The sequence below is a fragment of the Panicum hallii genome, chromosome 8 (genome assembly GCF_002211085.1).
Source record: "Panicum hallii strain FIL2 chromosome 8, PHallii_v3.1, whole genome shotgun sequence".
NCBI classification, from domain to species: Eukaryota; Viridiplantae; Streptophyta; class Magnoliopsida; order Poales; family Poaceae; genus Panicum; species Panicum hallii.
Window position 1 is genome coordinate 2,034,800 of NC_038049.1, and position 25,454 is coordinate 2,060,253.

Here is a 25,454-nt window from a genome sequence, read left to right on the forward strand (position 1 = left end):
ACGAATCGCAGCCGTGATTACTACTACGAGTACTCCACCAAATGATCGAGTGCTACCAGAGATTTGGATTTCCATTTACAGATTCAAACTTCAAAGGCCAGCCTGATCGTAACGAACGAACTAGGCGGAAGCAGATTCGCTTCCCCCCCCTCCAATCGCCATCTCATAAATCCGCCGCGCCCACCACGGCGCCACCAACTTCCTCCATCCTAGTCCCCCCTCCCCGCACGTCGCGCACGCACGGGCGCGGGGCGGCGAGGAGGGACCGGGCCCGGAACCTTCGCTCTGCCTGCGGGCGGGCGGGCGGGCAATGGCGCCGGGCTCGCCGCTGAAGCGCCTGGCGCGGCGGGCGGCGAGGGGCCCGCTCGAGAGGGCCGGCCTGGCGGGGCTCGCGGCCGCGGCCGTGTCCGCCGCCGCGCTGCTGCTGCTGCTGCTCTGCTCCGCCTCGCTGCGCTGCTCGGCGGCCGCGCTGGCGGCGGCGCCCCGGAGGCTCTGGGCCGGCGGGGTCTCCGTCGCGGCCGAGGCGGCGGGGAGCGAGGAGGAGGACTGCGACCTGTTCGACGGGGACTGGGTGCGGGCCGGCGCCGGCGGCGGGTACCCGCTCTACAACTCCAGGGCCTGCGCCTTCCTCGACGTCGGCTTCCGCTGCTCCGAGAACGGCCGCCCCGACGCGGCCTACGCCACGTGGCGGTGGCAGCCGGCGCGCTGCCACCTCCCCAGGTCGGTTGGTTGGACTCGCGTTCGCTGCTGCTGCTCGGCTCTTGCTTGCTCCGTTGGCAGTCGCCGCCCTCGCATTTGCTTGCTTACTGGATGTAGAGGGGTTCATTAGGTCCTACTAATCGATTACAGCGTATCGGGGACTTGCGATTAGCTCGGTATGTTTGCCAATGCGAAGAAACTTGGGGGCGTCGGGTTGAATTCTCGTGGTGCGTCGTTTGTTGAATCAGTCTATAAATCTGACGGTGCTAGTTCAAACTTTCAACTTCTAAGAAGTATCCTAGAGAACGACACACTGCAATTTTCCCTAGTGAGATGTGGACCAGTCGATGTAGATTATTGGAGTAGTATATGGGTCTGTCGATGACCACTCACCTTGAGAACAACACCGCAACTTTTCTTAGTGAGACGTGGATCAGTCGATGCCGACGACCACTCACCTTGGGACTGCGTAGCAAGATTGGAAACTTGATGCGCCCTTTGCATGCCATGCCACCTGGTCAACAAATATGGTTAGTCCTGGGAATATATATTAATTAATTAATTGGTATTGTTTAATTATCCAGCATGTCATGATGTCTCCATCTTGCAACCCGTGACTGTAAGCAAATGCGATAAACCAACAGCATATATTATAACTTCTGTTAACCTTTTTAGCGTTATGTAGAGTTCAGTTGTCTTTGTTGACACAAAAGGTTTGTTGCTTATGCCCCTTAATTCTGAACTGAAACCAACATCTAATCCAACCTGTACAACTGTGTTGTATTCACAAGCTAACAATAGGAATTAATGACATTGTTTGCATGGTGCTACCGACATGGTAGTGATGTTGACTTGTCTGTCTCCAGGAATAGCTAGCGCACAATGGATTGTACCTCTGTTTAGCATATGCTATTGTTAACTGGGCATGCAAATGACTGAATGCTTATAATACTCATTACAATGGATAAAATTTGAAGTGGAGTTACAATAATATTTACTGGACAAACTTACAACTTTTATGGATAATAGCTGCTGATCATCAATTTCATTCTAGTACGCATGTTCATGGTTCTGTAGCCTTCTAAATCATTATCTGATGCTTGTGGTTTAAGGCTGAGGAACAATCTGGAAGATTTACACTACCACTCTAGCATAATTGATTTTTTTTTTTTGACTTGGTCATATTCTTTCTTTGATTTGCTAGATTTGATGCCAAAAGCATGCTCGAGAAGCTACGGAACAGAAGAGTAGTATTTGTTGGTGATTCAATTGGAAGGAACCAATGGGAGTCTCTACTTTGTATGCTCTCTACTGCTGTTCATAACAAGAGCTCGATCTATGAAGTTAATGGGAATCCCATCACAAAGCACATGGGTTTCTTGATTTTCAACTTTAGAGACTACAATTGCACTGTGGAATACTACAGATCCCCTTTTATAGTCCTTCAAGGTCGTGCGCCAGCTGGAGCCCCTGAGATTGTCAAGTATACAATTCGAGTGGATGCCATGGATTGGATGTCTGACCGGGGTAAATGGAAGGATGCTGATGTATTGATTTTCAACACTGGCCATTGGTGGAACGATGAGAAAACAATCAGGGGGTAAGCATAACTTCTTGGATTATGGACTTTAGGGCCTGTTTAGATCATGCCGTAAAGGCAAAAAATTTTTGCAAAAACGGCGTTTTTGTCTTTACGCATCTAAACGGACCGGCGCATTTTTTTTGGCATTTGGGCCCTGTAAACGCAAAATTTTTTTGCGACGGAATCTTGCCAATTTGAAGCACTAAATGAAGTCTATTTACAAAACTTTTTGCACAGATGGGCTGTAAATCGCGAGACGAATCTAATGATGCTAATTAATCCATGATTAAGCAATAATTAGCGGATGGTTACTGTAGCATCACTGTTGCAAACATGGATTAAGTAGGCTCATTAGATTCGTCTCGCGATTTACAGCCCATCCATGCAAAAAGTTTTGTAAATAGACTTCATTTAGTACTTCAAATTGGCAAGATTCCTTCGAAAATTTTGCGTTTACGGCTTTTTTGCGTTTACGGGGTGGGAGCTGTAAACGCAAAAACTTGTAAACTTTTACAGCCCCCATTTTGCGTTTACACCTTTTTGCATTTACAGGTCATCTAAACAGGCCCTTAATAGTATTCTATACCTCACTTGGCAGCAATTCTTTTAAGATGTGAATGATATTTATTAAGATCGCAGTGATATTACCTTCAGCTAGTTCTTTTCATCAATAATTTCTTGGAGAAATAACTATCTGATCCATATGTTCAAGATTATTTTCACTATTGTTTTTTTTTTGTTGAAATGTGATCATCAAGTTCAAATTCCACCATTCAATTTCAGACTTAATGTATTTATACTGCTACCAGTGGTGTGATAGCACTTCTAGTTCGTATATGTTAATGTATTTATACTGCTACCAGTGGTGTGATAGCACTTCTATTTCATATATGTTAGTGTCTAGTTATCCACACCCATGAGGCCGGGACATGTATTCATATATATGATTTGCTGTTAGCTATTGGATAAAATTATGTGATCCTAAGACTATTATGTATTTGGGATGTTGGGATGGGGTTACTGATTTTCTGATTGGTAACACACTATAAGATGACTGATAAATCATACGTTATAACTCCTTTTTTTAGGGGAAAAAACTTCACATTTTCTGATCACCATAGCTGTCTTATGTCTGCTTGAAGCTGATTTGCTGTTATGTGCTAAATCAGGGGTGCCTACTTCCGAGAAGGTGATGAGGTGAAAATGGATATGACTGTTACAGATGCTTACCGAAGATCAATACAGACATTGTCCGATTGGCTTCACAGAGAAGTTAACACAAGCAAGACCCATGTCATCTACCGTACATATGCTCCTGTGCATTTCAGGTATGTGTAATCATTCACTTTCCAGTGATCACATCCTTCATCTGTTTCCTTGCTCAAGAATACATTGTTAAGATGTGTTTCCTGCGAATAAGTTAAACTGTCTCTTTAACCAGGAGTCATATATATTAACACTGTGAATATGTGCAGAGGTGGTGACTGGAAGACTGGAGGGAGCTGTCACTCGGAAACTCTTCCAGATTTGACCCCACCCGAATGGCTGGAAGAATGGGGTGACCTGCTTAAACCTGTGAGTGATGTTCTAGGGAACAATCTGAATCCCAAGCTTTCTGGAGTAGATGTGCTGAATGTGACGCGGATGACAGCTCAGCGGAAAGATGGCCATCTCTCAGTATACCTAAGCCCTTCAGGACCTGTGCCCCACTACAAACAGGATTGCAGCCACTGGTGCCTGCCAGGTGTCCCAGACACCTGGAATGAGCTTCTCTACGCCCTCATCATGAAGAGGCGTATGAAGATGGATCAGAATGTTTCCCTTGCTGGCACTATAACACTGAACACTGGCTGATAATGACAATCAACTGAGTGCTCTGCTCTCTGAAGTCTGAAGAAGGGATGTGGTAAGGTAAATCCAGCAGCTGCTCATGGCAAAGCAAACTTCATAGTCATCCTGGGCGATGGCACACATGCCAATTAGCTAGGATGCCAGACACATTTTTGGATAGTGGGTGTCAGTTTGTAGGAAGCTGCAGCACCCTGCCGGTGTTTTGTACATGTCGAGGTTAGTGTATAGCTGAGCAGAGGGTAGAAGACCGTTCAGCTTTGAAGGAAAACGGTGTGTTTCATGCAGATGATATTAGTGTTAGCGGTGGTGAACATAGCTAGCTAGGGCGCTAAAGTGAATGATGTAAATATATATATAACGGCGTCGTCGGAATGGGCAATGTGGTTTTAACTGAAGCTCACTGCAGGTGTCAGCTGCGTGTGATTCGAGAATCTGTAAGCAGTAAGCTGCAATATTCTTCCACTGCTCGACCTCTGCAAGGAGGCGAGGCAGATCTTGGAGCAGTTGCCGTAGCACAAGCAGCAGAACCCCGCAAGCCCGGCCACCTGATGCTCCTCTGACAGCAAGATGAGCATGCAGTCAGCGCAGCGGCTGCCACTCTCTTCTCTTCCATCCTTGTCTTCTCCTCATGCCTGCAATAGAACCATAGGATGATCAAAAGGGATAGCTTCTGCAAAACAATGGAGGTGGAATCAAATTCATGGATAATTGCAGAAACGAGATGATTCTTCTTCTGAAGTTCTGATACATTGTTGCAGAAGCTTTCCAACGATCTGCTACGCAGCCTGAAAGAGAAATGCTATGTACAGTGTCACTGACACACGAATTGTGACTTGTTTCTATTTCCACATAGACATGGAATAATACCACATTAAGTATGTCAGATTCAGACCAATTTCAGCTTGTGGAGCAAAAGAAATAACAACTACTTGGTCCTTTCAGAAGTTTTTGGACCAAGCAGGGAACCTGATTGCCAATCCAGGAGAAGCTTGCACGACACTGCTTCAAGACATTATCAGAACCATGCGTTTGTTGGAAATGCACATTGCTTGGTTAAGTCTCTTGACCCAGCTGTTGGCTGCGACACTCTGATCTGAATAATGTCAGATATTCAGTCGTCGATTCATTTCGAAAGTGGAGAACTTCACAAGTATGCCAGACCAGGGCATCTTGAGCATGTCAAACGAAAGCCATGTCATCAACTGCACTGTATCAATTGTGAGGCAGAGCACGTTGAATTTCATGATGTCCAGCTAATGAAAACCGGCAGTGATTCATCAGAATTCAGAACAGTAGGCAGATCTGTCAAAGTTGGTATGAATGGAGGTAACGTAATGCAACTTACCCATGGTGATAGGATACCAGGAGTGCTGGACATGCATTGTATCATGCAAAACATAAGAAGAAATGAACTGGAGCTACATAGAAGTTGAGAGCGCTCGATCAAAGCCAATCTTTCAGAAGTGCCATACCCTTCGTCAGAAACAAACTGCACAAGCTGCGCGAGCAGAGAGATTTACAGGGCAGGGAGAAGGCGCGGTACCGACCAACCTGCCATGGCCTGCTGCTCGAGCTCAAGCGCGCGCGCCGCTGTTCGGCGTGCTGGCTCGGGTCCGACGACCGCCAATGTGCGGGACTGGCTGCGGGAGGGCTGGGATCCTGAGGCCACGCTTCGGATGGATACAGGGCTCGGCGCTCCCGGCTGGCACTGAAGGTGGGGAGCACAGGCGCAGCGGTGGCGCCGGGTCATCGTCGGCGGACGGGCCGCCGGAGGGACGGAGCCGAAATCGAGATCGAAACGAGGGGGCAAATTGTAAATATTCGGATCGCGATTATTAATCGCGATCCGAACCAGGGGGCGGGGTGTATGAAATAATAGGATCGCGATCCAAAATAGGGGTCTATTTGTAAACATTAAGGGGTATTATGAAAATATAACCAGGGTTCCTTTGTAATAAATACTTGGGACCACGGGGCCATGGCCGCCGCCGAGACTGTCCAGCCGGCGGCGAGCCCCATCCACCCTTGGCCCATCCCGCGCCGAGCGACGCACGGCACGGCACGGCCCTAACTCCCCTGTAGTCTGCAGTAGAAGCCCCCGCGGAAGCCCGTGGCGAGCGCGGCGCCCATGGAGTGTGAGGAATCAGATTCAGAAGAGCCGCGTCGCGTACAGGATGCAGCTCGGGGAGAGGCATCCGCCGGCGGCGACGAAGGTCGACCAGCCTGGCGTTTGCCCGTTCGGTGCTGCGTGTTCGTCTTCTTCGTCGGGTCCGTCCAGCCAATTCGTTGCGGCGGCGGCTGGCTCAGCTCGTGTCCTCTATCCCGTTAATTAACATTAAGCCCCTATTTCCAAAGTGCACCAGCAAACATAGGGTCCGTAATTCTGAAAGTTTGTGGACTGGAAACGGTTCTCACTGAAATTACAAGCTTCACTGAAATTACAAGTTTGAGAAATGTAGCATGCATGATCTACTTGTATTATTATCGCCGATAATTATGAACAGTCAAGTGTGCTTGTTCTTGTACGAGTTCCAGTTCACGGTGCAATCATCAAGGCAACCTGCTGCAGCGCAGGCATCAGTTGTCCCTGGCAAATCCAAATGCAAAGTCACAAAACTTTCATAGACGAACACAAAATTGATCAAAGCAAGATTGCTGTGTAATAAAACAAGCGCCTCTTGCCGTCACCGGTCTCGGCCGCGCCGCAGATGGAGGCGAGGCAGATCTTGGAGCAGTCGCCGGCACCGAACGCGGCGACGGGCACCTCGTGTAAGTCGACGGTGCAGGACTCCACGCACTTGATTTTGCAGAGCCACGCTGGGTTGCCCTCCCTGCAGCCAGGGTAGCAGCTGCCGAAGCACCCACAGAACCCTGTGAATCCGGCCACCTGCTGCTGGCCTGACACGGACAGGGACAACATGACGAGCATGCAGCACAGAGCAGCAGCTGCAACTCTCTTCCCTTCCATCCGTCCCTCCTCCCTGCAGTAGAGCCCGAGAATGTTCAAGAGGATCATTCGTTTTGCAACGGCATCAATGTGTTGCAGAAATGGGTGCAGATGAAATCAAACGCAGGGAAAGTTGAAGTAGTAGGATGCTTACCAGTGATTGTTCCTTCAGAAACTGGGACTTGAGGTGTTCTTTCTGTTGCGCATTTTGTGTGGTGACATTCAGATAATGACGTCCATCTATATGTACCACTGGAGCAAAGGCTTGGAATCTTGTTCTGATGCATTCTTGCACAAGCTTTCTAGAGAGAGCTATGCAGACTGAAAGAGATGGAGGAGCACCGCACAAGTATGCCAGATTCGGGCCAATTTCAGCTTGTTGGGCAAAATATTTTTTGGTACTTGTATGGCAGTATACATTTGATCTCACTGTGTTCAGGAAAGAACATCGTGATTCGTGACACAAGCGAACATGTCAGATGTCTAAAAAGTTGGTATGGACAACATAATCATGCATAGAGTTAGGGTCATGAAGCTATTCATGACCAAGCAGGAAACCTTCCCCATGAAAAGGATTCTGACAATACAGGAAAAGCTTGCGAAACGATAGTAGTTCGACACATTATCACAAAGAATGCATTGTGTTGGAAATGCACATATGCACATTGGTTGGTTAAGTATCTGAACCCAAATAAGTAGCACGGGTAGGACAGCTGTTGGCACTGCAACACTCTGATCTGAATCATTTCAGATGTTCAGTCGTGGATTTAGTCTGAAAATGGAGAATTAGGACAAGTATGCCAGCTTCAGGAATCAGGATTCAGGACGGCTTCAGCATGTGCAACAAAAGAAATATCAACTAGTATACTGCAGCAATTTGGAGGCAGCGAACACAGAATTTCACTATGTTCAGCAAATCAGAACCCTGCTGTGATACATCAGAACTCAGGACAATATGCAGATTTGCCAAAGTTGATATGAATTTGAATCGTATCAGAATATGATTGTGGGGGCTAACGTAATCGATACTTACACATGGTAATAAGGTACAAAGACCGGTGAACCTGCGTAATTTGAGGCAAATGTTAGAAGAAATAAATTGCAGCAGCATAGCAGTTGACAGCACTCGATCAAAGCAGACCCTTCAGAAACAGGTAGCACAAACGGCGAGACCACAGAGATTTTTTTTATTACAGTTCATAGAGATTTATGTGGACATGGATCAGGATCTTCACGGACGTGCTGTTTCCAATTTCATTACATCGAGGACAAGATGAAGCCACGGTATTGATGAACAAACCTGCCATGGCCCGCGGCGTGGGCTCACATTGGTTGGGTATTGCAGAAATATTTACAACTTCCAGACACCAATGTTAGCGCAGGGGAGAGAGAGACTGGTTGCAATTGCTTCGGCAGCAGGTTGAGTGGTTCAACTTGGCCAGACAGAATCAGTCAGGGTGAATTTCCTGAAAGCAAAGAAATACTCTCCAAGAGACACGGAGATCCTTCGGGAGCTTCGGTTGGTCGTGGAACAAGGCAAGGCTCTGTACTAAAAGCAGGGGGAGCTATACAATGGTCTCATTGGGCCAAGGCCTGAAGTGAAACCAAAGAAGGCAAACTAACTCGCTATTTTCTGGCAGTGGCTGTTGTCCTTGATTCGTTATCTGGTTCGGATGTTCAGTAAGAATGAGCAAGGTAGTTTACCTGAAAATTGTTCAGAATAGGTGCTTGAGATTCCATGACTAGCATGACCAACCTGAAAATTATGCAACAAAAAGCATCCAAACTTTCTTGAACCATTAACATGTATTTTTTTTGAACCATTAACAAAAAGCATCCATTCTTGAACCATCCAAATTTATCCTCGGCCCTGTCAACTGCTTGAGCTTTGCTCAGGCCATCAATGACTGCTACGGGTTTTGCAGGTTGCTCATTGCGGCCTGCAGCGATGGCCGTTGTGGAAGAAGACGCACGTTCTGCAACCGAGATGACACAGCTCTCCAATGAGACAGAAATTTCTGTACAACTGCGAATCGTTTGATCTCGACGCGGCTGGAATAAAATATAGTTGACTCTTTACGATGTTTGTCAACCTTGGAGGAGTAGTGGTTCATGGTCATGGAAAATACAGGCACAAATCTCTGGAGGGCTAGGAATGACCCATCTTGTAGCACAGGCAGCAACATACGGAGTAGCTACAGGCTAAGTACTCTGAACAAACAGAAAAACACGGTTCCTTGCACCCCTTTGCTTGCAGCTTCACGATGCCACTCTGAATGCTGCCATTGCAGCCGACGCACAACACCACGACGCTGCCATCGCATCCATGATTGCCAATGCACTTAGCTATGACCAGGTGAAGGTTTTTTTTTTTTCGAAAAGGATGACCAGGTGAAGTACATGTACATCACGGACAACCAACAGTTGGCACCAATTCTACAGGAGGAGAATTATGATTGATCAGCTTGGAGACTGGAGACTGCGACCCCTTCTGCATCGAACAACAACAAAGACATACCTTTCACCTGACGAAAGATTGGGCGAGAAACCAACTGGATAGCTCAGAACATAGCCAAGGAGGCATGGAAATACAGTTCACCTCCTTGAGTCTGTCATCCTGTAACCACGTAGGCCGTCCAATGCATTGCCCGATTCAACAGGCTTTGCAAAACGTTACCAAGGAATAAATATTTAATTTATCAAAAAAAATGTGGAACTTGATGATAGTTCTATATGCTTATATTTGAAGGACATGCACAAAATATCTTCAAGCACCCCGTTCATTGATATTTTTTTCAAGCACTGCATTCATTGATATGAATTGAATAATTTCAAAAGTGCAGACAAAAGAGGCGCGCGAAGTTCCATGAAACATGCTTCGGACGCCAGCATCAATGAATTAAAAATGGTTCAGATGACTGAGAAGATTAGCATCTCACTGTAAACAGAGACATGCAGGAACTTCCTGTGATATGAAAATGCAAGGAGTATAGGAAATGGGAGCCAAGAATATACTAATGTCCCAGAATCACATAAACATATTCAAACTGCAGGAAATCTGACCACTTGAGGATGCTCTAATACAGAAGTAAAAAAAATATAAAAGATATGTGCAATCCATGGATAGGGCTTGTGCATTTTTCGAGAGGTAGATCAGCATGGACTCCACTAGCATTTGATACTGAAGATAAGGATAGCATTTCTCTATAGAATTTCATCAAACAAAGGAGACCACAGAATGTGGCTAGTAAATTAAAGCACGAGACAGACATAATGACTCAAACAAATTTACATGTCATTGGGTATTGCAGAAATATTTACAACTTGCCCAGACACCAATGTTAGCGTTTTGGGGGGGGGGGGGGGGGTGCTGGGCTGGTTGCAACTGCTTCGGCAGCAGGTTAAGTGGTTCACCCGCTTCAACAGGGATGAACTCGTACAATCCACCTGACTTTTGCCTGCAGATAATAATGAAAACAATTCAGCACCATGGAATCATATGCTTTCTATCAACAGGCCGGACAAAAGGATTCAGGATCACAAGGTAACACTTCAATTGGGTGGGTTAGAATAAAAAAACAGAGATCACATGAAACTCGAGCGTACGGAGTTCCATCATCTTCAGCAGATATCATAACCTTTTAATGGGTGTGACAGTTGACATGCAAAGCAAAAGGTTATGCTACTTCACGATCAAATTCAGGAGAAGAAAAACGTGTTTATGCACGCGCATTCCTCAGGCAAAACATCAACTGATGGATGAAACAAGAACAAAGAAAATTAGAATGATGACATTTCTATGGAGCAGATATGAAATGATTGGCATACTCTTCGAGTAAACCAGTCACTATTCACACTATTCACTGCATATGTCAAGTGCGGAGTAAGAATACCTGCAAGTATCAGTTGATTTTAGGGCTTAGGTAGTTGTATTGTGGATCCCTGAGGAATTAGTTGATTTGAGGAAAAACAGCTGTTGGTTGCAAGACTATGATCCGAGTCGTTTCAGATGTTCAGTGGCGGAATCATTGTGAGAGTTGCATAACTATGCCAGCTTCAGGACAGCGTCGGAGGCGAACTACATCGGCCGGGTTGGAGTAGGCGACGGACAACGGCGGGGTCACGTCGGAGGCGAACTACCCATACACAGGTAGGGAGGGCGAATGCGTCAACGGCAAGCCGAGAAACTTTGCGGCGCGTCAGAGCTTGCTTAAACCTGTGAATGGTGTTCTAGGGAACAATCCGAGTCCCAAGCTTGCGTAATCTTATTATTCAGGTCTTGTCAGAGGACGAAAATAGTGTGAAAGCACTGTTCAGGCTAGGAAAAGCTAAATCTGAACTTGGCCAGACAGAATCAGCCAGGGTGGATTTCCTGAAAGCAAAGAAGTACTCTCCAAGAGACTCGGAGATCCTTCGGGACCTTCGGTTGGTCGCGGAACAAGACAAGGATCTGTACCAAAAGCAGGAGCAGCTATCCAATGGTCTCTTTGGGCAAAGGCCTGAAGTGAAACCAAAGAAGGCAAACTAACTCGCTATTTTCTGGCAGAGGCTGTTGTTCTTGATTCGTTATCTGGTCCGGATGTTCAGTAAGAATGAGTAAGGTAGTTTACCTGAAAATTGTTCAGAATAGGTACTTGAGATTCCATGACCATCATGACCAACCTTGTACTGTTAGACTGGAATATCTGTGGAACTGTCGATCATTTGATCATGCATTTGAGCAGTTGGGATCAAATATACTTGTTATGAACTCTATACAATATTGTGTATTGACGAACCTTGGAGCCTGTTAGCAATAATCTTGACTAGTAGTGCAGTAGGTACATGTAAGTTACTCAGGGTCCAAGTCTAGTCTTTGCCTTGGGGACCAAGTTGAGTCAAGTCTTTGCCTTGGCATGTAAGCCACTGTGGCTGTGTAGTAGTGTATATATAGTGCTATAAATAGAAAGGAGAGGGCCTAGCTCCCTCGAGAGTTCAAGCAGCACCAAAGGAGAGTGGTCTAGTTCTTCTCTTCACAAGAGGAGTGTGTGTGGCTGCTGGCAGGTTGCCGTAAAGAACTGCCTGGGCTGTAGAGTAGGAGTTGCCGTAGCCGGATACTTACAGGCTGACCGGAGGCAACTTTAGGTACTTAGGGAGGAGCTGATCAAGTGATCAGTTTCAAGTAGTTTGCTGCGGCAACTAGTGTGTTTCTACGTGAAACTAGTGTGTTAGCGTGTATCTTCGGTCGTGTGCTGTCCTAACAGAGCCAACGTTCATACATTCTTTCAGCTGAAGTTTCAAAAAACTTTTTTTATGCCAGTGAATTATACAGTTTTTCACATTTTAGATTATTGTAGCAATAATACTGTCTCAATTGAGCTCTAGATTTCATTCTCATGTTGATGCTGTTGCCATTGAAACTGCAGTTGCTTGCAGAGGAGCACAAAGTCTCACTTCATTGCTCTGGAATTACAACCATTCTAAGTGCAAGCAAAAGACATGCCTGATCCTGAACACACGCTAAAGATGCTATCATGAAATTTTTTTGAGTTCAGATGACCAGGAGACTTACAAAAATTGATACTGTAAACAGACATACTGCCATACTGGGAACTTCCACTGCTCTTGTATGGACATAGAACTGCAACCCATGCAAGGAGTCAGGGACATCCATAAAGCACATACACAATATCTTGGAACTACAGGAAGGCCCAACCTTTGGAGGGTGGTCGAATACAGAAGTAAATACAAACAATATGTGCAATACATGGAGAGTACTGCTGCATTTTTCAAGGTAATTTACCATGGACTCCCCAGTAGCAACCGGTGCAGGCATAGCCGCAGAAAACAAAAACCAACCGAACAAACAAGGAACTCGAAGCATCAGAAACATTACTCAATATGTGAAACATGAAAAGTGAACAAAGAAAGCATGATTCGACAATGGAGTTATTAAGGAAGGAGTGTGCCAACCTTTAAAGGGCTACAGTTGTTGGAAGCGCCCAGCCTTTCAAGTGGCATCAAATATTCAACTTCATCCAAGTATGCAACTTCCCAAACACAATATTCAACTGAAGTCATAAAAAAGAGTGCCAACAAGTAACACATAGATAATACAGCTGCAGAAAGGTAAAACCATGTCAACAAGCAAGGCTAACCAGAACATTATGGACAGTAGTGGTTTTGTGAACTGATTATGCAACATGCTGATATGCATCAACAGGGAATATAAAATCAATACCTTCAAAAACATCTAAAGAATAACCAATGTAGAAGATAATGGTGACAGAGTTGGTAAACACTTTATACTAAACAAACATTTTTTTCCCATTAGAGTCTGTTCCTTATCTATTAATCCATATTCCAAAGAATGATAGTATTGGATTTACTAGATACATTGAATTGCAAGCAGTAAACACTTATGATTTATTTTATCCTTGGAAGTGCAGGATTTCTTAACAAATTATGCAACGAAAAGCATCCAAACCTTCTTGAACCATCAACATGTAAATTGATCCCTGTTGTAAATATAAGTGCAACTGAAAACAAGATAATTTTTACTTGGTGATAAACTTGATACTGAAGAGCACTATCATGATAACATTTCTCTAAACAAAGGAGACCACAGAATATGGCAAGTAACTTAGAGCATGAGACAGAAATATTCACTGCAATGGATAGACATAATCACTCCAACAAATTTATGCGCCACATAAAAGATGTCTCAACACAGTTGAGAATCCAATTCCTCTGAAAAAATCCTCATTTATTGACATCCACAAGAAAATGGTACTTTTCAGGCAGGGACTTTGCATGGTGCTGATATTCCTCCCTCGAGAAAACTGATATTAGCAAGGAAGTAGTGGATGCCTCAAGTGAGAAGTTCATCTCATCAATTTTGGCGAGGTAAGCCCCAGCCCTCATTACCTCACCTCTATGCAACAGACCCCTAACTAGAGCATTTAGCATACGAGAGTCTGGAGTGCATCCACTCTTTTCCATTGCTAAAAACAGATTGTCAGACTCTTCTAGCAACCCTTCTTTTATGAGATTTTCTATCATTAAGCAATAGGTCACAACACTTGGAACTAAACCATGGGCAGAGATAGCAGTGAACATATCCATAGCATCTTCCTTTCTGCCACTTTTGAGAAAAGCATCAATCATAATATTGAAGGTACTAATGTGAAGTTGAAAACCCTTAGAACATAGACTCTGAAATATTTTAAATGCCTCATCAACATAATCATTTTTGCAAAGACCATTCAGAATTATGTTGTACGTGTAAATGTCCAGCTGCATTCCACTTTTGATCATATTGATATAGAGTTCTTTTGCTTCAGAAATTTTCCCAGACCGAAATAAACCCTGAAGTACCATGCTATAAGTGACAATTCCAGGCCTAACTTCATTGCTTAACATTTCTCTGAATAGTCTAACTGCATCATCTATCCTGCCAGCTCTACAATAGCCATGAAGCAAAGTATTATAAGAAAAGGCCTCTGGTTTCAAGCCAACTCGGACCATATCATCAAGTAACTTCATAGCTTCCTTCATCCTACCAGCTAAGCAGTGGCCATCCATTAACGTAGTATATGAGATAACATCAGGTCTCACACCTACACACACCATCAAGTCAAGGAGACTCTGGGCTTCCGTGACTCGTCCTTCTCTGCAAAGGTTACACATTATTGTGTTGAAGAACGTGGAATCGGGATGGACACCATGATTCAGCATTTCAGAAAATAATTCATTAGCCTTCTCCCATTTGTCAGCAGTGCACAGTCCATAAACTAGTGAGCTAAATACAATGATATCAGGACTCACCCCTTCATAGATCATCTGATTAAATTTGAGCATAGCCTCGTCCACTCTTCCCGACTTGCAAAGTGCATCTATTATTGCTCCATAGTTGACTACATTTGGACTCAACCCTTGCTGCCTCATTTGGTCAAATATATGCATTGCCCCATCTATCTTACCACCTTTAGCATATGCCCAGAGAACTATGTTAAAGGTACAATGGTCAGGTGAAATATCATTTCCTGCCATCAAATCCAATAGACCATGCATATCAGAAAGAGCTCCTTTGGTAGCATACCCATTAAGCAGAGTGTTATATGTAGTTACATTAGGTTTTGTGCCCTTTTCAATCATAGAATCAAAAATCTTTCTAGCCACTGTGCATCTTCCACTCTTGCAAAGGTAATCCAGCAGCAAATTACAAGTGACAACATTAGGACCATGACCATGTGCGGACATTTCTTTGAGCATTCGAACCACCTCTTTCCCCTGTCCTGAAGAGCAATATCCATGGATCAGGCAAGTATATGTCTGATTGTTTGGCTTGACACCTTTATGAACCATCTGCCGAAGGACACCCTCGGCCCTGTCAACAGCTTGAGCTTTGCATAGGCCATTGATGACTGTGGTGTAGGTCACAACAGTCGGCAAAATCCCCTGGTTATCGATTTCACGAAATAGGTTGTAAGCTTTGTCCACCTGACCCTCTCTAAATAAGCCATCGATGACGATGCTGTACGCCACGACATTTGGTGGGCAGCCAAACTCGGGCATTCGTCGGAGTAATATGTCCATGGCCTCATCCACCCTCTTTGTGTCACAGAGACCTTTGAGAAGCGGATTGATGACTGTTTGCACCCTCCAGCCCGCCTTGAGGACGAGGCCAAAGGAGGCGAAACCAAGCTCCAGGCGTCCCATGCGGCAGAAGCAACCGATGAGGATGTTGTAGGTGGACGCATTGGGAGCCACCTTGTTCGGGGAGGCACGGACCATCCGGTTGAAGAGGGACACGACGAGCGCGGAGGTCGAGGAGCCCCTTCCCTGGGCGCGAAAGATGGAGGTAAGGAGGTGGTTGAAGGCGCGAACCGAGGCCGGCCTGGCGTGGGGGAGCAATTCGTCGAACATCTTGACGGCGTCATCGATACCGAGGCTTTTTCCCGAGCTAACGCGGCCAACGATGGCGCGCTCCAGCTCCAAGCAGCGGTCGCGCACGCGGCAGGACATGCCGGCGGGGCACGGCACGGCTAGCGGCCCGGCGAGGAGACGGATGGGCGGCCCTGCATCCGCCTCCGGGTCGGGCGTGGCGGCTCGATCGGTGGGGGCGGAACAGCGCGTTCTGCGGCGTGGAGTGGGCGAGCGATGGATCTGGAATGCTACCGGCGGTGGCCGCGGCGTGGAGTGGGCGTTCTATGCGTTGGCTGGTTGGGGCGGCGTGGCGCCGGGCGTCAGGTGTTGGAACAAGTCCTGAGCTCCTAATCTTAGAAGAAGGTAGCAGGTGGCAAGCATTTTCAAGGGATTCGCAAAGCAAAGATCTTAATCCGTGCTGGACAAACGGTTTCCAATTCAAAATACTATTGGCAGTGTGCTATTTCCGCTGAAGTCTGCATTTCCGTTTCCCTTTTTCCAGCTTGATTGATCTGTGCTCATCCTTTTTATGAACATTCTTCGGCCAATCAGATGTGGAAACGTTTTTTCACTCAATTCATAAATTACTTGCATTAGAGAGCTATAAACCTTTCTACTCAATTGTACTCAATTGCTGGCATCTTTCAAACCAAGTTGAATACCTAAAAAATACACACAGCCAAGAAGGTATGAAAACGAAAACAGACGAGAAGAGGGGGGGCATTATTTATTGTTTGTCAACATAGTAAAATAATTTCTAAGTAAAACTTTCCTCCCTGCAATTTCCATAGATGGGGGAGATTATATTGACGAGAGGATTTTGACCAGTCATCTTGCATGGAATTATCCTCCTCGCTACACATCGTCCCTCTTGTGGTGGGCAGTTGATGTATACAGAAACCTTGCACAAATATTGCATTTATGAGTTAAAAATGTTACAACACAAAGAAAGCAAAACAATTAGAAGTGTGCTGACTGTAGAGGGGAGAGGAAAAAAATTCTAATCATTTCCAAATAACTGAAAAGACGTGCCTTATGCACAGTTGCACTCATTATCAACAATCCAACCAAGGTCACAACGTGGATTCTATGAGAGGAAAACAATCATCAGGGGCATCTTGTAGCCCCTCAATCAAAACAACATAGAAATCAAGGGCTGGTTGCTGGAGCTTGTATGAGGGGAAAACATATCAAAACCTTTTACACTGCTAACAGTGGGGGAATGAATACACAAGCTTAAATTATAGGAATCACGTCAAGGATCAAGAGGTCCAGATCATATATTTTATCACCATGAGTGCAGGGTACCTTCACAAACAAGCAACAAAATGCAGAGACCTAAGTGATACCAGTTAATTTGTAAACTGATTCTGCTGTAAAGCTAACTTGATCGCATTAAAGATAATTTTACCTGGAGATAAACACTTAACCGCACCAACACAACAGCATTTCTCTAGAGAAAAACAAATGGGACAACAGAACATCATAAGTAAATTAGAGCATGAGACATGAATAATCACTTCAACAAATTAACATGTCCCATTTAGATGTATCAGCACTGTTGAGAATTTGATTCATTTAGCACAACACTCATTTATTGACATCCACAAGAAAATGGTACTTTTCAGGCAGGGACTTTGCATGGTGCTGATATGTCTCCCTCGAGAAAACTGATATTAGCAAGGAAGTAGTGGATGCCTCAAGTGAGAAGTTCATCTCATCAATTTTGGAGAGGTAAGCCCCAGCCCTCATTATCTCACCTCTATGCAACAGACCCCTAACTAGAGCATTTAGAATACGAGAGTCTGGAGTGCATCCACTCTTTTCCATTGCTAAAAACAGATTGTCAGACTCTTCTAGCAACCCTTCTTTTATGAGATTTTGTATGATTAAGCGATAGGTCACAACACTTGGAACTAAACCATGGGCAGAGATAGCAGTGAACATATCCATAGCATCTTCCTTTCTGCCACTTTTGAGAAAAGCATCAATCATAATATTGAAGGTACTAATGTGAAGTTGAAAACTCTTAGAACATAGACTCTGAAATATTTTAAATGCCTCATCAACATAATCATTTTTGCAAAGACCATTCAGAATTATGTTGTACGTGTAAATGTTCAGCTGCATTCCACTTTTGATCATATTGATATAGAGTTCTTTTGCTTCAGAAAATTTCCCAGACCGAAATAAACCCTGAAGTACCATGGTATAAGTGACAATTCCAGGCCTAACTTCATTGCTTAACATTTTTCTGAATAGTCTAACTGCATCATCTATCCTGCCAGCTCTACAATAGCCATGAAGCAAAGTATTATAAGAAAAGGCATCTGGTTTCAAGCCAACTCGGACCATATCATCAAGTAACTTCATAGCTTCCTTCATCCTACCAGCTAAGCAGTGGCCATCCATTAACGTAGTATATGAGATAACATCAGGCCTCACACCTACACGTACCATCAAGTCAAGGAGACTCTGGGCTTCCGTGACTCGTCCTTCTCTGCAAAGGTTACACATTATTGTGTTGAAGAACAAGGCATTGGGATGGATCCCTTGATTCAGCATTTCAGAAAATAATTCATTAGCCTTCTCCCATTTGTCAGCAGTGCACAGTCCGTAAACTAGTGAGCTAAATACAATGATATCAGGACTCACCCCTTCATAGATCATCTGATTGAATTTAAGCATAGCTTCATCTACTCTTCCCATCTTGCAAAATGCATCTATTATTGCTCCATAGCTGACTACATCTGGACTCAACCCTTGCTGCCTCATTTGGTCAAATATATGCATTGCCCCATCTATCTTACCACCTTTAGCATATGCCCAGAGAACTATGTTAAAGGTACAATGGTCAGGTGAAATATCATTTCCTGCCATCAAATCCAATAGACCATGCATATCAGAAAGTGCTCCTTTGGTAGCATACCCATTAAGCAGAGTGTTATATGTAGTTACATCAGGTTTTGTGCCCTTTTCAATCATAGAATCAAAAATCTTTCTAGCCTCTGTGCATCTTCCACTCTTGCAAAGGTAATCCATCAGCAAATTACAAGTGACAATATCTGGCTGATAACCATGTGCAGACATTTCTTTGAGCATTCGAACCACCTCTTTCCCCTGTCCTGAAGAGCAATATCCATGGATCAGGCAAGTATATGTTTGATTATTTGGCTTGACACCTTTATGAACCATCTGCCGAAGGACACCCTCGGCCCTCTCAACAGCTTGAGCTTTGCATAGGCCATCGATGACTGTGGTGTAGGTCACAACAGTCGGCAAAATCCCCTGGTTATCGATTTCACGAAATAGGTTGTAAGCTTTGTCCACCTGACCCTCTCTAAATAAGCCATTGATGACAATGTTGTACGCCACGACATCTGGTGGGCATCCACCACCTCCATCATCGGCCATCACGTGGAGCAGCTCAAGTGCCTCCTCACCTCTCTTTTCGTTGCATAAACCCTTTAGAACTGTGCTGTATGAAGCTGCACCTGGCGTGCAGCCAAACTCAGGCATTCGTCGGAGCAATATGTCCATAGCCTCAGACACGCACTTTCTGTCACAGAGACCTTTGAGCAGTTGACTGATGACTATGCCATTCACCCTCCAGCCTGTCTTAAGGATGAGGCCAAAGGCGGTGAAACCAAGCTCCAGGCGTCCCATTCGGCAGAAGCAGTTTATGAGGATGCTGTAGGTGTGCAGGTCGGGAGCTACCTTGTTGGAGCAAGCACGGGCCATCCGGTTGAAGAGGGAGGGGACGAGCTCCGAGGAGGAGGAGCCCCTGCGCTGGGCGCGAGAGACGGCGGCGAGGAGCTGATTGATGGCGATCACCGAGGCCGGCCTAGCGTGGTCTAGCAATTCACCGAACAGCTTGACGGCGTCGTCGAGGCCAAGGTTTCCCGAGCTGACGCGGCCAACGATGGCGCGCTCCAGCTCCAAGCAGCGGTCGCGCACGCGGCAGGACATGCCGGCGGGGCACGGCACGGCTAGCGGCCCGGCGAGGAGACGGATGGGCGGCCCTGCATCCGCCTCCGGGTCGGGCGTGGCGGCTCGATCGGCGGGGGCGGAGCAGCGCGTGCTGCGGCGTGGAGTGGGCGTTCTATGCGTTGGCTGGTTGGGGCGGCGTGGCGCCGGGCGTCAGGTGTTGGAACAAGTCCTGAGCTCCTAGATTAGAAGGTAGCAGGTGGCGAGCGCCATTAGTGGTTGGACATCGATTGCGGCATGACCCAGGCGGTTGGGATGGCATCTATCGATCACGAGTACGTCGGGATTGGCTTGGTCTTCTATAACCCGGTAAAGATGCATGTATTTCTTTTATATAGAAATAGCAATCAACTGAAAACGTTGCCGTTTTGCAGCACCAAAATTCATCGAGTCCACTTCGTGTTCACGTGTGATGTCTTCCTCCGTTTGGAGTTCTGTCATCAGGTGCCGCCGGGCGGTGGCCGTCCGACGTGACGTGACCAACAGAGGCGGCGAGGAGCAGCAGCAGCACAAGCAGCCAGCCAAGAACGGAAACATAGTGGGTGGGTAGGATTGTTTCAAGATTTGTGTTTATTTCTTCTTTGCTGATTTCTTTCGAAGCCCAAGGCCCGGACATCCAGGCGACCAGGCCAAGCCTGACGCTTAATTCTTCCGACAGATAATCACCTACGCACATGTGACGCATCAACTCGTACCGGTCTAACATATACACTGTCAACGTATATTTCATATTGGATTCAATAAAACAAATTAGATATTATAAATATTATTATTTTTTATATAAATTTGGTTAACCAAATTTAACTTAGGACAAATCTAATACAACATGTAAATAAAAATAGGGGAGTAATTTTATACGTTCTTCAGATAAATTAGTCTTAAAACAAGCTATGCATTGCTTTAGAATGGCAGTCTAATTCTTTTGTAGCCACCGTATTCCACCCCGAGAAAGAGCAGACCAACACATGCGTGAAACCTCTTATACCAGATCCACTTCCAACAACAAACGCTGCAGCCTGCAGGTGTAGTCCTTCCTTTGTATGCAGGTTTACGGGTATATTTCTCCATCAACTCCCTTTTGTCAGAGCCACATTGTCCATAACAATGATGTGATTTTCCAGATGGCTGTAACCATGGCCACAGGTGGCGTCGGCGGTTTACGGCGTGATGGGTTCCGTGGATTCGGTGTAGCCTGGCCCGTGGGATACAACATGTGTGTGATTGGTTAGCTGGATGAGCCTTTGAGCCTGGCCCATGCTGTCCAAAAGGTCTCTCTAGACCTGGCTCCACCCACGCAGAAAAATTAAGATAGTGATTGGTTGGTTGCATATCCTCCAACTGAACTTCTATAGTGCAGTCCAACATGTTTGGATGGTTGGGTAGGCCTCGTAGCCACAGGCTTGCGGAGTGCAAAAGGGGCAGTCCAGCCTGCATTGCGGGATACAGATTTCGATTTCGTTTCCGGCTTGTGTAGGTTGTATTAGCTCCGCGCGCTCAATTTTGCAGACCCGCCTTGTGCGGCCCGCGGCTCGTACTGTGCAGGGAACGAAACCCTCCGTCTCGCTAGGGTTACCATTGTGCAGCCCGCGGCCTGTACTGTGCAGGGAACGAAACCCTCCATCTCGCTAGGGTTACCACTGCACAGTACTCATTCGCGCCGTCCGGCCTCGGCCTCCCTCTTCGCTCGCTCTCGCCCTCCGACTTCGCTCTCGCAAACGCACGCCGTCGCCAAGCTAGGGTTTCGCCGCCGCCTCTTCCTCGGCTCTATGAAGCGTCCCCCCATCAGGGAAGACTTAAAAGTGTTGCTTTATCAGTCCCAGGAGACTGATAACACTTTTATTACATCAGATGGTACATCACCGTACAACTCTTCGCGGTAATGGGCAGTGAAGCGCCACTATCGCGAGGATCACAACTAAAACCCATACTACTACACTAACTACGAAGAGGGAATCATCAGAGTCTTGCGCCATGCGGAGCTCCAACGGTGACCTCACCCACAGGCAAGACTGGGTGCAGGACGGAACCCTACTCGACGTCTTCGGGGATGTAGTCGGGATCTTCCACTGTAAAAGTAAGAACGGGGTGAGTACAGACGTACTCAGCAAGTCCGATCACACCCACGGAGGGGGGTATAACAGAATTTAATGCACAGGATAATCAAAAGATAAGGTTATGGTTCTTTTACGGAAACTCGGTTATATGCAGGGGTTCGTTTTAAAAACATTTTCAAAACAAGCTTTTCAGTACCAAGGAGCACACGGTGTTGACCCACACAGGATCTAAGTTTAAACTGCTACCGGACTCCCCATCCGCCATAGCTCACGGCACATCTGCCGGACACATTCCAAACAACTCACACCAGCCCATCCATTCCCAGAGAGAAACACTAGTTATGTGACCACACCGTAACTTGCCCGATACCATGGGCACGGCTATTCGAATAGATTTTATCTCTGCAGAGGTGTGCAACTTTACCCACAGGTGGGGTACCACAGCACGAACACCTTAGTGCCGGTGCAGATCCCATCAAAGCCCTCACCCACCTTAGCTAGACCTGGCTAGCCACCACGGGATCTATCAAGGGGTCATTCGACCTAACACCGAGGTTTAACCGGGGCATAAGTCACACAGAGCTTATCCCGTCTCCTTGATCACCCGTTGCTCCCAGCTCTCCTGATGGCTATCAGACTAACTAGTGGGGTTAGGCTAAGCCGTTGCCCATACAACGGTCAAGTGGTTTGCACGACAGGAAGCTAGGTGAGACGACACATCAACTCGGTCCTTAGGGGTGACAAGATGGATATCTCCCTTTCACGCTCAACCACACAGGTACGAGCACACCAACTGCAACTCACACAGAAATGCCATCCATCTCGTCTGACTTACTTTTCAAAACCACCTTTTATCCCTTCCCACACGCACACACACTTTCTTTGCAAAACCAAATGGTCAAGGTATGGTTATCACAAGTAAGGTGGCTATCCTACCATGTTTTCAGCACGCAAAACCATGCAATTTTATAAAACGGGCCACTGGGTTGTGTTTATAAAAACTAGGACAGAAACATGCATCAAAGGGCGGGATTGAACTTGCCATCGTCAAGTCCTTGCGGAAGGTCCTGATCGAAGCACTGTCCTTCGGGTTCGGGGTCGCAGAACTGGTCCTCGGTTGCTTGGTCGCAGTCGGGAACTTCTTCGTTCACTCCGTGTCCTACGACGCAAACAAAACAGGCATGCAATCAAGCGAGAGAACTAAAAGCTTTTATCGTTGAGCTTGAATCGAAAATAATTTAGTCACGGAGGTAGGGGTAATATTTTTGGGTGGTTTCTTAATGGCATGGCTAAAACTATACTAGAAATGGAGTGGTAAAGTTTTGGGTCAATCGGAGGTCGTTTCGCACATAAAATGATGAGCTAAAGGGGGTTCGGGTGGTTAAACAGGGCTCCAGGGGTTTATTCGTAAGTATCTGGAGGGGGCAAGGGCCTATTTGCAAATTCTAGAAATACGCAGGGCACGCTAAAGGATGCCAAGTATAATTGGGTTTGTGTAATGGAGGGTTTATTTTGAAATAAAGGAAAGAACAGGGCCTTTTCTGCAAAGGAGAGTAAGTAGAGGGGGGTTCCTTTGAGAAAATACAGGAAAGGGGGGGGTTACGGGCAAAACTGCCCTTCTCCTTCCTCTCCCCCATACCGAACAGAGGAAGGGGAAGGGGACGCCGGCGCCCGGCTGATTCCGGCGGCCGGGGGCATGGCGGCGGCCGGGGTTAGGGTGAGAGGGGGAGGGGGGCGAGGGGAACCGGTCCCCGGCCTCACCTCGGGCCGGGACGGCGCGTGGAGGCGGGGCGACGGAGGCCGACGGCGGCGGGCAGAGTGGCCGGCGGGGCGGCGAGGGGAGCTTGGGAAGGGAGCTGGGGGGTGGTGGCGCGAGTTGTGGAGGTGCCGAGGTGCGGGGGGGTGCTATTTATAGGCGGCCGCGGTGGAGGAGCGGGCGAGCGGCTGGTGGCCGGCGGGGTGGCTCCGGGGCGGCCATTAATGGCGCCCGGGGTCGCGACGCGGCGTGCGGCAGCGCAGGCGTTGAGGGTGGCGTCGAGCACGTGGGGAGGCGGGGCCGGCGCTGTGCGGTACAGGGCGGCGCGGGCGGCGAGGCCGGGGCGGCAGCGGCGGGCGGCGCGGCGGCCGTGCTTGCGCGTGCGTGCCGTGGCCGTGCGCGTACGCGTGCGCGTGGGTGGCGTGGATCGCGTGCGCGTGCGGTCCGGCGGCGCGCGCGTGTACGGCGGCGTGCGCGCGAGGGTGGGGCGGCGTGGCCGGGGCCAGAGGCCGGGCGACGCGGCTCGGGAGCTCGGGAGCAGGGGAGGGAGGAAGGAGCAGGAAGGAAGAAAAAGAAAAGGGAGGGAAGGAAGAAAAGGAAAAGGGGAAAAAGGAAAAAGGGAAGGGAAAGTGTGACGCCCTGAAAATTTCAAATTTAAACTACGCGTTAAGGTGTCCTGACCGAAAATGTATTTGTCGTAAAACCCTGACTCTCTCCGTTTCACCGTCACACTGACGGCCGACGCGAGCCTGACCGCCGTCTCATCCTGCACCGCTCACGTGCTAGAGTAATTCGTAAAAACGGTTCAATTTCAAAACCCTAACCCTAACCGGATCACTGTTCCGTTCCGCATCGCTCGATGGCTTGTCGCTCACGCGCGACCGCCCGCCGCGATTAGCGCCGGCGCTTCTCGTGCAGCGCGCGAATCCCGCGCGCGCATGGCCGACCGGCCGCGGTCGCCGCCGCGACCGGCGCCGACGCGTCCCTCCCCCTCTCTCTCCTTCTCTCCTTTTTCTTTCCCTCTTCCATTTCTTTTCTTTTCTCTCTTTTTCTTTTCTCTTTCCCTTTCTTCTTTTTCCTTCCTTCTTTTCCCTCTCCTTCCCCTTTCCTTCCCGGTTTCCCCTGCCGCGAGCCCGCACGCCGCCCAGGCCGTGCCGCGCGCACGCGCCCGCCCTGCGTGCTCCGCGTGCCCCGCGTGGCCGCACGCCTCGCCGCGCCGCCCGTCGCCCGCGCCCCCGTCCTGGCCCGCACCTCGCCGCGCCGCACGCGCACGCACGAGCGCTTCCCCGCGCGTGCCGCGCCGCCCGTTGCTGGCGCTCTGCCCGCCGCGCGCGCCGTCACCTCCTGGCCACTGTGGCCGCACAGCACCCGGCCCTCGGCGCCCACGCCGCACGGCGACGACCGCAAGCGGCCGAGCGCCATTGATGGCGCCCCGCACCGCCCGCCGGCCGCCACCGCCCCATTTCTCCTCCGCCTCACCGCCCTCTCCCCTATAAATAGGCCCCCGGCACCCCCGGCACCCTCACAACCCACCACGCCGCCTAACCGCCCGCCTCCCCCACCTCCGGCGCCGCCCCGCCGTGCCCTGCGACCGCCGCCTCCCTCTTCCGTCGGCCGGCCTCCACGCTCCACCTCAGCCCGAGGTGAGGCCGGGGATGGGATCCCCACGCG

At 47.8% G+C, this 25,454-nt stretch overlaps 2 protein-coding genes across 2 annotated transcripts; one reads left to right on the top strand and one right to left on the bottom strand.

The window, feature by feature from the left end:
- Positions 1-4,527, top strand: LOC112902503 (protein trichome birefringence-like 10). The gene is made up of 4 exons (XM_025971628.1): positions 1-720; positions 1,904-2,299; positions 3,451-3,609; positions 3,757-4,527. The coding sequence occupies exons 1-4, from the start codon at positions 311-313 to the stop codon at positions 4,133-4,135; spliced, it is 1,344 nt and encodes a 447-aa protein (XP_025827413.1). The 5' UTR covers positions 1-310; the 3' UTR covers positions 4,136-4,527.
- Positions 4,528-12,295: 7,768 nt separating this feature from the next.
- On the bottom strand, positions 12,296-19,869 carry LOC112902575 (pentatricopeptide repeat-containing protein At5g55840-like). Its single transcript, XM_025971697.1, has 4 exons — positions 17,583-19,869; positions 17,398-17,439; positions 17,241-17,294; positions 12,296-16,268 (listed from the first exon to the last, which is right to left on the bottom strand). Exons 1-4 carry the CDS (start codon positions 19,725-19,727, stop codon positions 13,821-13,823), a joined length of 4,689 nt encoding a protein of 1,562 aa, XP_025827482.1. The 5' UTR covers positions 19,728-19,869; the 3' UTR covers positions 12,296-13,820.
- Between the last annotated feature and the right edge of the window lie 5,585 nt (positions 19,870-25,454).